The sequence below is a fragment of the Pezoporus occidentalis genome, unplaced genomic scaffold, assembly GCF_034315485.1.
Source record: "Pezoporus occidentalis ecotype Australia unplaced genomic scaffold, CSIRO_AGI_Poc_V1 ctg48, whole genome shotgun sequence".
Classification (NCBI taxonomy): domain Eukaryota; kingdom Metazoa; phylum Chordata; class Aves; order Psittaciformes; family Psittacidae; genus Pezoporus; species Pezoporus occidentalis.
The window spans coordinates 4,349,273-4,361,696 of NW_026915813.1; the positions used below are offsets into that span (position 1 = coordinate 4,349,273).

At 36.4% G+C, this 12,424-nt stretch overlaps 1 protein-coding gene across 13 annotated transcripts in view; it reads right to left on the minus strand.

Moving 5' to 3' along the window:
- Positions 1-12,424, minus strand: part of LCORL (ligand dependent nuclear receptor corepressor like) — an 83,044-nt gene that overhangs the window by 22,483 nt on the left and 48,137 nt on the right. For 9 of the 13 annotated variants that reach the window (XM_062636442.1, XM_062636439.1, XM_062636436.1 and 6 more), the window contains one exon: positions 6,414-6,504. The exons of 1 other annotated variant lie outside the window; for it this stretch is intronic. In XM_062636442.1, the coding sequence (XP_062492426.1) occupies positions 6,414-6,504 (91 nt within the window). Of the gene's footprint in view, positions 1-734; positions 5,037-6,413; positions 6,505-12,424 lie in introns of those variants that run through there. 3 more of the 13 variants (XM_062636444.1, XM_062636443.1, XM_062636448.1) reach the window with 3 other exon arrangements.

A 12,424-nucleotide genomic window follows, 5' to 3' on the forward strand; every position in this document is an offset into this window, starting at 1 on the left:
AATTTAGGCTATCCTTAAGATAAAAGGCTTACACAATTCCCTCGAAGGAACAGCTATCACTTTCCCAATTGCATACTTTCTTCACAGAACAGTCCTATACTTTCTACAAATCACACGGGTAGGAAACTGAGGGAGTAAGAGGGTCAATATGCACTGCTCACCCCGGTGCCTTTTGTGCACAGTATCTCCAAAGACAAAAGTTAAGCATGGAACGATGTTATTTCCCTGCTGGAGGACAGGGATGGTTAATGCCATGGAATGGGGATTGACTGGAGTAAAGGAAGAGATGACATAAGGTTAAGTACTAGCCTTTCAGTGCACTATTTTAAGAATGTAAACATTTGCCTCCTCCACAAATCCAAAAAACTATCAGGAAACAGATCTGTCAGAGGACTCCCAAAAGATGTCCTTCCCTATTGTTCTATCCTCTTGTTGTCTCAGCCACAGACAAGACAGATCAATCTAGAAATTTCTTTAGAGACTGGGAACAGAACATACTTCTACGTACTCATACAAACAGCACAGAACTATTATAGAACAATAAATTAGTCCTATAGAAATGCTTGTTTTTTGACTTTCCTAAGTAAATAAATCCCTCAAAAATGCCATATGTTATCTGTAATATATAATATTTTTAAATGCAAACTAAAGAAGTAGCTGTTATGAGAAGAAAATTAGAGAACTAATTCTACGAGTAATGCATTAATTCTGCGAAATCATGTCTTTAAAACTATTTCTGGTATATAAAATACTCATAGTAAATTAGCCATTACGTGCTTAATTTATACAGTTCTTGATCTTATGCTACTGCGAATGAACTGTGCCTCAGGAGTAAGTCAAACGAGTCAGTGTACAGGTTTTTGTTTCTTTCTTTTTTTTTTTACTGAATGAGCAAATCAATCACACATCAGTGTTGTAAATTTATGTGCAAAAGCATTGAAGTGCTTTACTACAAATTACAACGTAGAAACACGTTAACTAAACAATTAAATTCATACAATCAGATTTAGGAATATAACAACACAAATAAAACAGAATTACAGTACATTTACAACACAAGACAAATACATGGAATTCATTAGAAAATATTGTAATAAATAATTCATGAATTATAGTGCAATTGATTTATGCATAAATATAACTAATTGCCTAAAAATCAGTTGTTAACAAAAATCAGTCAAAAAAATCAAGGCAGCCACAGAGTTTTACTAAATTACTGCGACAATGGAAATACTGCAATTAAAAAACAAATACAAGTATTTGTACTGTAAACAACTAAAAAAATCAGTCTCACTAAAGTTAATATACAATTTAATATAAAATTGTCATTAGCTACCAGAAATGGTTTAAACAGCTTTACTGAGCAGTAGTTCTAAAAACAGAGGCACTGTTTTTTAATATAAAATACTTGAGAAACATTCAAATAAGTAGAAAGCATGTAGGGCTTGCTTTCGCCTTCATTTAAAATTCTGTTGAAACAGGAATTTTCAGAAACTGTCAATTAATACGTAGCAACTGGTAACTGAATTTATAAAACAGTTCAAAATGTGTACTTTAAATGACATTTAATGGAATACATAGGGGTTGGGATAGGAGAATCTAAATATTTCCCTGCCTTTCCTTAGTTGTGTAGTCAAAGGTTAACCTAATAATTAGAAACAAATAATTCTGTTCCTTTAAACACTTACAGGTTGAGTATCATCTATAAACTATCAAAAAATATTTTAATATACTATTTCTGACCAAAAAATAAATACAAGTACTAAAATGTTGAAAATTAATTATAATATTACATACAAAACTACTGAGTACTGTTAAGTCAATAGTAAAATGATCCCTGATTTTATGAATCCTGTTAAGTTTTTGGTCAGGTCATCTTTTAAACGATATAAAAAGAGTACTCTAACTTGCCTTCAATATAAACTTTTGATTCAAGTTTATAACATTGTCTGAGGAGTACAAAAGATCAGTATGGTACAAATATCAGGCAAAGTGTTGAAGCCCCAAATTTTTGCAAGTACAACTGTATAAAGACAGATCTTGAAACATTTAAGGTTTTTCAACCTCATTCTTCTGTGGGGATATATTCACAAATTAATCCTTCTGCCCCTCACAAAATATGGCTTAATTCTTTTAAAATGAAAGATGACCCTGACATCTGTTGTTTCATGACCTCCTTGTTATCAGGTACAGTTCTGCTTATAAAAAGGATTCATTCTGTAATATGCAAGTAAACTTCAATCACTGAAGACAATTCAGTATAGATCTGAGAGACCAAAGAACTGAGACACTGGTGGTGCAGTTTCAATGGAGTATTTTGTTTTAAAATGGAAGTTATCACCTTTTTAGTAGCACTAATATGGGCTAGATTTTGCCATCAATATTGCAGTATGCTCTTTACTTTTTTAATGGCAAGTTTATCTATAAGTCAAATTACCTTATGTGGCCCACATGTATCTAACGTCTTATTTCATTTATATAATCAACCTATAAAAATGTGAATTTGTTGGGGGATAAAAAAAAAAATGTATGCTTGTGTATAAACGTATAAAAGTTGGAGAAAAGTTTTTTCTATGCCAAATTATACATTAAAAAATTACATTTTGAGAGGAAAAGGGCATTGATGTTCAGTATTGAATGTAAGAAGCAAGCCCCCATTCTTCATACGTAGACATATACTTTGTGATAGTACACAAAAAAAAAGTATGATATAAAGTCCAATGTGAATACTTTGAAATTCATATAAAAACTGCAATATGAAGGTAACTGGTCTCCCTTAAATTCTATTAAAAGTTACGTAAAGTGAACTGCCTAACTTCTAACTACCAAATTTATAAAGAATTTATATTATTGAAAGTTCAAAACAGCTTCACCGCTTAATATCTGTACTTCTATCAAGACCCTGAACTGCAAATTTGGTTATTAGCAAAATGATAATGTAACTTGGTATTCATTTGAAAAACTGAAAATGTTTTGAAATGTCACAGCAGCAAATACATTACAGTTACAGTGAGGTTTTTCAAAAGGAGTGTGACACAATCCTTAATAAATTTTAAGTAGTCAAAACATCAACTAACCAGCACGTTTCAACAAAAAACCCCAAACAAACCCAAACCATTCTCAAGCTCATTCTGTGCACATTATGAACATGCTCTAAGTTGCATTCCGACTTTCTTCTTAAACCTTACAAGTTACCTTATTTGTCAAACTAAAAAGGAAAATTATGTTAAATTTTAAGTTATTTTATGCTCTCAGTATTCCATCTTATTTCATATTTAATAATTCTATAACTACAGTAATTTCTCAGATTTCATAAGTGTACACTTTGTAAACACCAATTTCTTTCTAAACCAACAACAAAATTTTCTTAAACTGATAAAAAAATGCAGTTTATGCCTGCTAAACACACATTTTTAGTAATGAAATATTTTTCTTACTCGTATTGGATATTTAAGCAACAATGAACTTTTTTTCTTTCACAGAATGTACTATATCCTACTAATATTTCACAAATCCACCTCCTTGTAAGGAACTAGCTTTTAAAAAAAATCCCTTGACTTGTATAATCTGAGTTACTTACAATTTATTGCAAGTATTCTGTGAAGTATAAAAGTCTGCTAACCCTTGGTTGTGTACTTCCGTAATAAGATGGATTATTGAATGGGTAGTGGTTTTTCACCAATTAAAAATTATGCTTCACATGACAAATACTTGTTTTTCCCAAAACATCTTTATGCTATTGACTACTAAATAAAACCTGAATCTTTTCACCTATTTATACAAGGATTATATTAAATACACACTATCAGAATTAAGTGAGCAACTCTATAATTCTGTCCACAGTGAAAACCCTGAATAAAACTATTTTTCAAAAGGCATGTGTGTGGTTTTTGAACTGTATAGTTTCATGTCTTCTGTCAGAGTGAGTATATGTATTTCTCACATGGTGTGTGTATATACAGACATACATACACACACACAAAACAATTCGCTAACGATTATCCTACACAGGCTTGCTACTATTCTTGCAGCTGCCAGTCCCTGAATCTGTCATATTAAATAAGCCAGTATCTGGTAATCGGAGTTTCTTCTTCGGCGGAGTCTTCAGTGTTCCAGATCTTTCTTTTACTTTATATTCTAAAGTGCTGTGAGGTACCCCATAAATTCCTTGTGCTTTGGAAACACTCATTTTCCCGCTCATTACCATTGCAATTGCTTCTTCCATTATTTCATGATCATACTGCCGATAGCGGCCACGTTTTTTTCGTGGTTGCTTATTATCTTTACGATCCAAACTATCTTCTGTATTTTCTGAGGTTCCATCTACTGTCCCATTCTTAGCATTAAGACACAAAGGAGAGAGGTCCCCATGCAGAAAGTAGGAGTCAACACTTGAGTGAGTTACAGGTCCAGAACATTCAATTTTGTTCTGTTTGGGGAGTATATTTTTCAATTTTTGAAGAGCTGATCCTTCTAAGACTGAGGAGGTTTTAGAAACGTGGTACATAACATCCAGAAGACCAGCAGTATCAGACTGTGGTTTGGACACAGAACTTACTCTTAGCTGAGGAATTTTTAATTGTACAGTAGGACTTGAAGTTTCGTACTGTAGATTTTCACTTTTTTCTTTAAATTGAGTGACCATTCTCTGTAGAGTTAACTGGTGGAGGTAACTGGAAGCTGTTGGGAATTTTAATTCTGAGGTTTCAAGTAGACTGAGTTTACTTTTTTCTGTGCGCTCTGCTTGAGCTCTTGCCCACAAGGCTACTTTTTGTAGTACTGCACAAGTTTCTTTACTGTCTTTAAATGAATAACTATCACTGAAATCTCGAGTTTTGTTTTTAAAAGGTGCAGGCTTTCCTGCTGGTAAGGCTTCTAAGTGGAGAAGTAAAGTTTTTTGAGGTATGCCATAAAGTATGCCTGCTTTATTTATGTCCAGTGCTCCAGACTGAATGTCTTTCAAAGCTTTTGAGAGCAAACCATCTGCAAACTCAGCACTTCTTTCCACATAGTCCTCTCTGTGTCTGTGTAGTCTCCTGGATGGATGGAATGAAACGATGGTAAACTGATGTATGAGAGACTCTCACACAGCTATGGAAGGGAAGGGTCCACTCCTTTATTATACTCCTTGCTTCGGTAACATCACTGCTTCTGATACTTTAAAGCCTTTGAGATGTGGTAGTTAAATGATTATCCTAGCAAAATGTTACAGTTCTGGTAGGACAGTGCGTCAAAAATCATACCGTGGCTTCTACAGCAGCCCTTCCAAGAACTTTATATCCTAGCTCAGCATTTGATAATATTCTCATGTGCTTGCTATATCCCCTTGTTCACATGCTTGCAGAGCAACACTGTTATAATTTTAATTATACAATTAACGTTTCATTAAATACCCAAATCCTGAAGGAGTTTTTGTTAGTAGAAACGTGACGTTACCGCTAAACAAGTAATAAAAGAGTCAACCCCCTCATAGAAAATTTGCAGCAATAAGTATAACTACACACAAACATCCCAAACTTACACAAAACTAGGCTTTCTACAACAAGATAAAGTGCTGTAGCTAACAAGTCCATATTGGCAAGATAAAACACAGTATTAAAGACTTCTAGCCACTATTTACAGCTCTCTAATTACAAACCCATTTTTGTTTTAAAACTTCTTCATACCAACAAATTAATAAAGTGCAATTTTACACCTATTTGTAGTAAGTTATTCGGTAAGACATACAGGTGACAAAAAGGGTCCTTCTATGGCTAGTGGATGGGAATATGCCAAGATTGTAACAAAATCCAACAAAACAATGCATTTCACTAGTTTTGTGGTAGCTTTCAGCAGATGCAATTTTTTTTTTGCTGAATAAAGAAATTTAAACATTTGCCACCACACACCATAGTCAGAACCATGATGTAAGTATAAGTACGATGATTAAGAGCTCTCTCTCGCGCGCTTGCTTGCTCTCTCTCTCTTATTAAGGAATATTAGAGATAGCCATTTAACTTGTTCATGTTAGTTGAAGAATATTTTAAATCTAAATATTAACATGCTCACTTTAGTCCAAAATTGAAGTTTCCTATGAAAACTCTGAAAGAATGTATCTACATCTTCTACTAGCCTATTACTTTAAATGTGTTATGTAATAAATTTTCAGGTAATTTTTAGTAACATGAACTAAAGTTTGGTGATTGTTCTGATAACTTTTCTTTAAACAGAAAAAAAAAAGGAAAAAGACAAATGAAACATATGATATATACATAGACACACACTTATGAGTGACAAAATTCTTTTGAAAGCAAAATAGGAACCACGTGTGTGTCAGTATATACAAATATGTTATGAACACAAAACCTGACTTCAGAGGAGAGAACCTGGATTGTCTTTTATATAAGCTGAAAAGATTCCTAAGCATTGCTTACCCAGACACTGAGTTTTCAGAACACAACAGGTCGTATTTTGGTTCTTCCAACCTTGCGCTTTTCTTTGTAGAGAGATCTAGCACTCCATCCCCTGCAAAGAATGAGCAGTGGTGATAGCAGTTGTTTAATGGTGATCTCGGAAATTTTGTTAGCAAATGTTTAGACCTATGGCCCATTTTTTAAGCAGTTACTTCATCTTGTGAAATTACTGACATCCCTTTAACAATGTCAGCTGTCAGCAAATGGTTTTAGATACAATTTGTAACAAAACTTTTTAAAATTAAGAAAGAAGTACAAACATCCTATTCAGAAAGGATAAAATTTAAAAGAAGACTCTATCTGAAACAGGAACACATGACATTTGCCTAAAAATCACACGTGTGTATATACTGCATTGTTTACTTTCAAGGCAAACAAAGCAACACACTTATTCATGTTTATATACTGTAAACAACCAAACAGGATGCTGAAGTTAAAACTGAAATAACTAAATTATAGGCTTAAAGGATAATTCAGCCATACAGGGATCTCGGGAGGTCTCTAGACCAACCTCCTGCTCAGAGCAGGGTCAGCTGTGAGACCCGACCAGGTTACTGGATGAGACAGCAGTACCCCAGTAACTGGGAAGAAAGCTTCAGCCCAATACAGAGTTTTGGGCACAAGGCCTATGTCATTAAATATTCTAACAGTTTGTTTATACATATTCTCCCTGCCGCCCCCACATATATGTAATAATGAAACTAGAGAAATGGTAAGACCTAAACTGGGGTGGGAGTCCACTCTGTTAAGTCACTGGCAGATGTTGAATTCAAGATTTATAGTTGACTGTTGAAGTCTATGAAGTACTGAAATAGAAAACCATTTTTTTTTAAATCAATACTCAAGAACATTGAAACATAAAGCAGCTAATTAGCACATGTATTATTCCTAGTTTGTTTTTGTCTTAAAGAAAAAAAGCACATTTAAATTATAGACAAATCCCCTAAATATATTTAATTTTATACCTTTCTTCCTTGGTTTTCTGTTTCAAACTTGGGTTGTTTTGTATGCCTGACTTCTGCAAATCTGATTTTGTTTCAACATGTACCTCAACATTCAGCTCTACAAGAAACCTTATGCTACCCATTTTTTACATTAGTGGCATTTTCATGTTACTGCATATTATTTCTAAAACATTATCAACTGTATCTATTTTCCCACAGCCTCAGATCCAGACATGAAGCACTGGCTGAATAGTCCAAATACCAACACTCAAAGAAGTCAGAAAAACTGTTAGGATAACTCTCTTTTGTACCAACGCTGCACAGAAATAGTTTTGTGTAGTAATCAAATCCATCTATTTAATTTTGACTGGTTTTCCTCATTTTTGACTGTCTTCTCCCAACTATTTTGTATTATTTGAAAGGTAACGGGAGAAAAAGTAGCATTACTCAGCCTGAGTAAAAAAATACTTATAAATATGCCACTTGTCAAAGATGCTCCTTTACTCCTGAACACATTCCTTTCAAAGTCTTCCTTAACCCTAAGAAAGCTAAAGGAAGGACTAGTTAATCACCCTTTCTGATATTCCAGAAGGAAAAGCCAATTAAAAGCACTACAGAAATATTTTTCAAGGGCTACCTAGCATACCCAGCTGGAAAGTATCACAAATACCTAAGCTCACAATATCCTCAAGTCTGCATAACAGACAGATTTAATCTGCTGTGTTGTGTCAGTCACACAAAGTACATCTCCCTTTCTTAAGTGCCTGTTGTGAAAGGGAGCACACACAGTTTCTCCATCTTCAGTTGATATTCATAGGCACTGTGATAAAATAAGTTTAAAAGAGATCACTAGAGAAAAAGTGACTTTAAAGTTCACAACTCATCAAGAGCTAATACTCTCTGTATTCAAACTTAAAAAAGTTAAAATGAAGCCAACTAGATTTCTATAGAAAAAGAAAAGCCCAAACCCAGAAAACCAAACACCACCCAACAAAGAAAACCCAAAGACTCTTGCAAGACTCCATAACAAAATCCAATGAAAACCATTTTAATTTCCAATGTTTCAGAACTGACTTTGCCAAGATACAGCCACCAATAAGCTGAAAAATTATTAAAAAGAAGACAGTACTGAAAATACAGACCCCTAAAATAAAATTTAGATACATTTTGTGCCCCTAAAGGGTAAGAAGAACTGAAGAGTCATTTCAGGTTCAAGACAGTTTGTTCCTCCAACACAGCATATGTAAGCATTAAGAATATGACACCTCCCTAAAGACAATGCTTTATGGGAAGCTGGTCCTCAGCAGGAGTGAAAGGGAACCATGATGATTCTGATCTTCAAAGTAATGGCTCAACCTCTAGTCTTTGCTTCTTAGCACCACATCATCAGGTCCAGCAATACCAAAAAATAACTAAGTGTGATTAAAGATCATCTTCAAAACAACTGTGAGGTGGAAGAATAACTAACAGAAACTGTATGGGTCACTCTTGAATTCCTACATTTGGTGTTTCTAACAAAATTCTTTCTCCTGCTTTTCAGGAAACCTCTCACTAGCTATTATGAACCTCCTTCCTAGGTCAGACAACCTTCTCTATCCAGTCCTCATTCTCTAGGCATGGGAAAACACCACTCCTAGTGTGGGAGAGCACATCAGCCTGGCCACCACCTTCAGCTCATTCCTCTTCTGCTCTCCCAGTAGCTCTCCAGTAATCACTGAATTAAGGATCTGAGAGATACATCCCTGTCTACTCCAGCTTTAGTTTCTGGCCTTAGTTCAGTTAGCTGGGAAGTTGTCTAAGGTCTTTTTTGAACCCAGTGACAGTGTCCATCTCCAAAACCTCCTGTCACAGCAGTTTCTGATATTCTGAAATTGCTGTGCAAAAGCTGCCCCTTATATGCTTTTCCCTTCCAAGAAGTTTCAGCAAGCCCTGTCCAGTTCTAATATTGTGCAGTTCAGTAAGTAACTCTCCCTTTACCTTATCCATCACACTGTGGTAAACCTCAATCAGGTTTTTCATAGCAACAAAATTACATTGCCTTGTCTCCAATACCTTTCCTGGTAATGCCTTGCCTTCTGCTGTTTGTTTTCTGTGCTGCATATGGAGACAATGTTTTCAGAGAACTGTCAGTAAGACTGCTCTGACTAGCCCCTTTTTGCTGACCTGACATGCTATTTTGTAAAATGAAAAACTGCTAGATGAAAAGTACATGGCTATGCACTGGGTGCCCATGGCAGAGTCTTGTTAGTGACTGCAAAGAGATGCCAGAGGCTGCCCTGTGCTGGGCATAGACAGTTCTAGCTGATTCCAACAGACCCGCTGCTGGACACACCTGAACTCAGCAGTCATTTGGGCAGAATCTCTGGAAAATCATATTTAAGAAAGGGTAAAAAGTGCTGGGTGGAGACAGAAAAAAGGACCAAAAAGAATGAGAAAACAGGGGAGGGAAGCCCAGTGGCAGACGAAAATGGCAGAGAAGAAACTGTTTGGTACAGACTGTAGACACCCACACCCATTCATTCCCCTGCACCACAGGGGTTGTGGTGGGCACAGGGGTGTCTGGAGTGAAGCCGAGGCTGGGAAAGGGGGAGGAAAGATGGTGTTGTAATGTGTCTGTTTCCACTACCTGAAATAATTATTTTAATAGACAATAATTTAAGTTAATTTTCCCAAAGCAGAGCTGGTTTTGCCCATGATGGCAAGCAGTAAGCAATGACAATATCCTTAACTCATGAGCTCTCCTCCCTGTTCTTCCCATTTTCTCCCCTTTGTGCCATTGAGAGAGGAGCAAACAAGACAGTGTCAGACAAGGAGTGTGGCTGTTAGCCACCAAGGCAGCCAAGGAATAAATAAACACCTACTGCCCTCCAAAACCATACATTTTTAGGGTTATCTTGTCATGCAGAAGCATTAAACAAACCATTTCTTGAATATATTTACAGCTCATACAATTTGTCTTTGGAAACATTGTATGTGTACCTTAAAAAGCACAGTGTTTTCCCTAATACAGATGGTAAGAACAATATACGAAGAAAATAAAAGGTTATTTTTAGTAATGTTTGGGATTCTTGCAATAGCCCTGAACACAGCAAAGAAGAGGCCATACATGCTGTGAGCCCAGCTGCCGTACTAACTTCAACATGGACTTTCACAATATGAAACTACTTTTCAAAAAATTAAGAACTGTTTCCAAATTCTGGTCCATTACTCAGAAATCATTATTTTGCTGCAAATTTTGGTGAAATCAAACGAACATTGTTAAACTGGATAATAAAATGCTATTTTAAATCATTTAAACAGGATTTTGGCTTGGATTATCCTTATTTTTCCTACTTCTTCAGTAATAGCCAACAATGACAAAGCTACAGCCTAGCTGTAAAAAGTTCATAGTGTGAAATGTCACACATTGCCGGCTACATTCTGATGTCTTCCAATCTATGATGGATTAATTAAACATGGAAATCTATGCAAATTCTCTTCATTTTTCTGCTTTGCTTACAAACTATCATTGTTCCTAGAAGATACAGCAACAAGAATAAGATAAACTATCAGATAACTTGTTTGTACCTCTTTATATTTCTGCCTCTTGTAAGTCACTTTGCTTAGAAGCCTGAGAGTGATCAACTCTCCCGTGTCTATCAAGGGAAAGCGAACTCTGCACCAAAGTGAACTGCTCCTGGAACACTCCCCAAAGAGGTCAGCATCATTACTGAACAAGAAAATAATAAGCTACTGCAAGATATTCCAACACTGTTCTTCACTCAATATTTATTCTACAAGGATGCTGCCTTTTCATTGTCTTAGTTTTGAGGACAAATAATATTGCAAAAACACACAATACCACCCTATTTTTGCTAGTTGCAGTGTATGCAAAACACTTTTTCACTATAAAGAGCATTCTTTTCAAAGCCTGGACAGTCTTGAGAATTACATGGACTAGGAAAAAAGAACAAGATACAGGTATCTGAGACAGTTGATCCTAATTGACTGACGATGAAGAAATTGCCTAATTACTTAGCAGCAAGGTGCACAGGAATCAAAGTACCCTGCTAAGTTACTACACTTCCACATGTACAAGAAAGCAGAACATAATCTGTGACTCTGCCATCAGTCAGGCATCAGCCAGACATACTTGGATGCCAGTGCTTAAATACACAGTACTGAATGATTCGGTACCAGTGGTGCAATAGGTTGACCCTGGCCAGCAGCCAGACCCCCATGCAGTCCCTCTCTCACTCCCTCTCCTCAACAGGGGGGGCAGAAAGAAATAAGATGCAAAATGTCATCAAGATAAACACAGGGAGATCACTTACCAATTACCATCACAGGCAAAACAGAGTTGGGGAAAACTGATTTACTGCAAATTCAAACAGATTTGGATAATGAGAAAGACAAAAGTCAAAGCACCTCTCCACCTTTTCCCAGGCTCAACTGCACTCCCACTCCCTTTACCATTCTCCCCCATCTCCAGGCAGCACAGGCAGGATTGCAAATGGGGGTTAGTACAATCTACAGGTCCTTCCTCCTCATGCTTTTCCCCCACTCCATTGTGAGTTCTCCAGAGACTGCAGTTCCTTCAGGAAATATCCAGCTGCTCAAATGTGAGGTCTTCCACCATCTGCAGTGTGAATACCTGCTCCAGAGTGATGTCTTCCATGAGCTGCAGCAGAAGACCTGCTCCATCATGGTCCTCTCTATATGCTGCAGGGAAATACCTGCTCTGGTGCCTGGAGCACCTTCTTCCCCTCCTTCTCTGACCTTGTTCCTCCTGCCGTTTCTCACTCCTCCACCTTCTGGCATTTTTGTTCTTTCTTGAGTAAGTTCTCAGAGGCACCAGAAACCTCTTGGATGTGGCTCCACTTTGGCCTGCTGCACATCTTGCAGAGCTGACTTCTTCCATAGATGCAATCCCTGCAGCCTTCCCCAGCTACTAAAACCTGGCCACATAAACCCAATACAGAGGGATATTATGTCTTGAAGTGTCAGACCTAAATATTCTGGGAGATGACCAACAGGTACTGGAGGAAA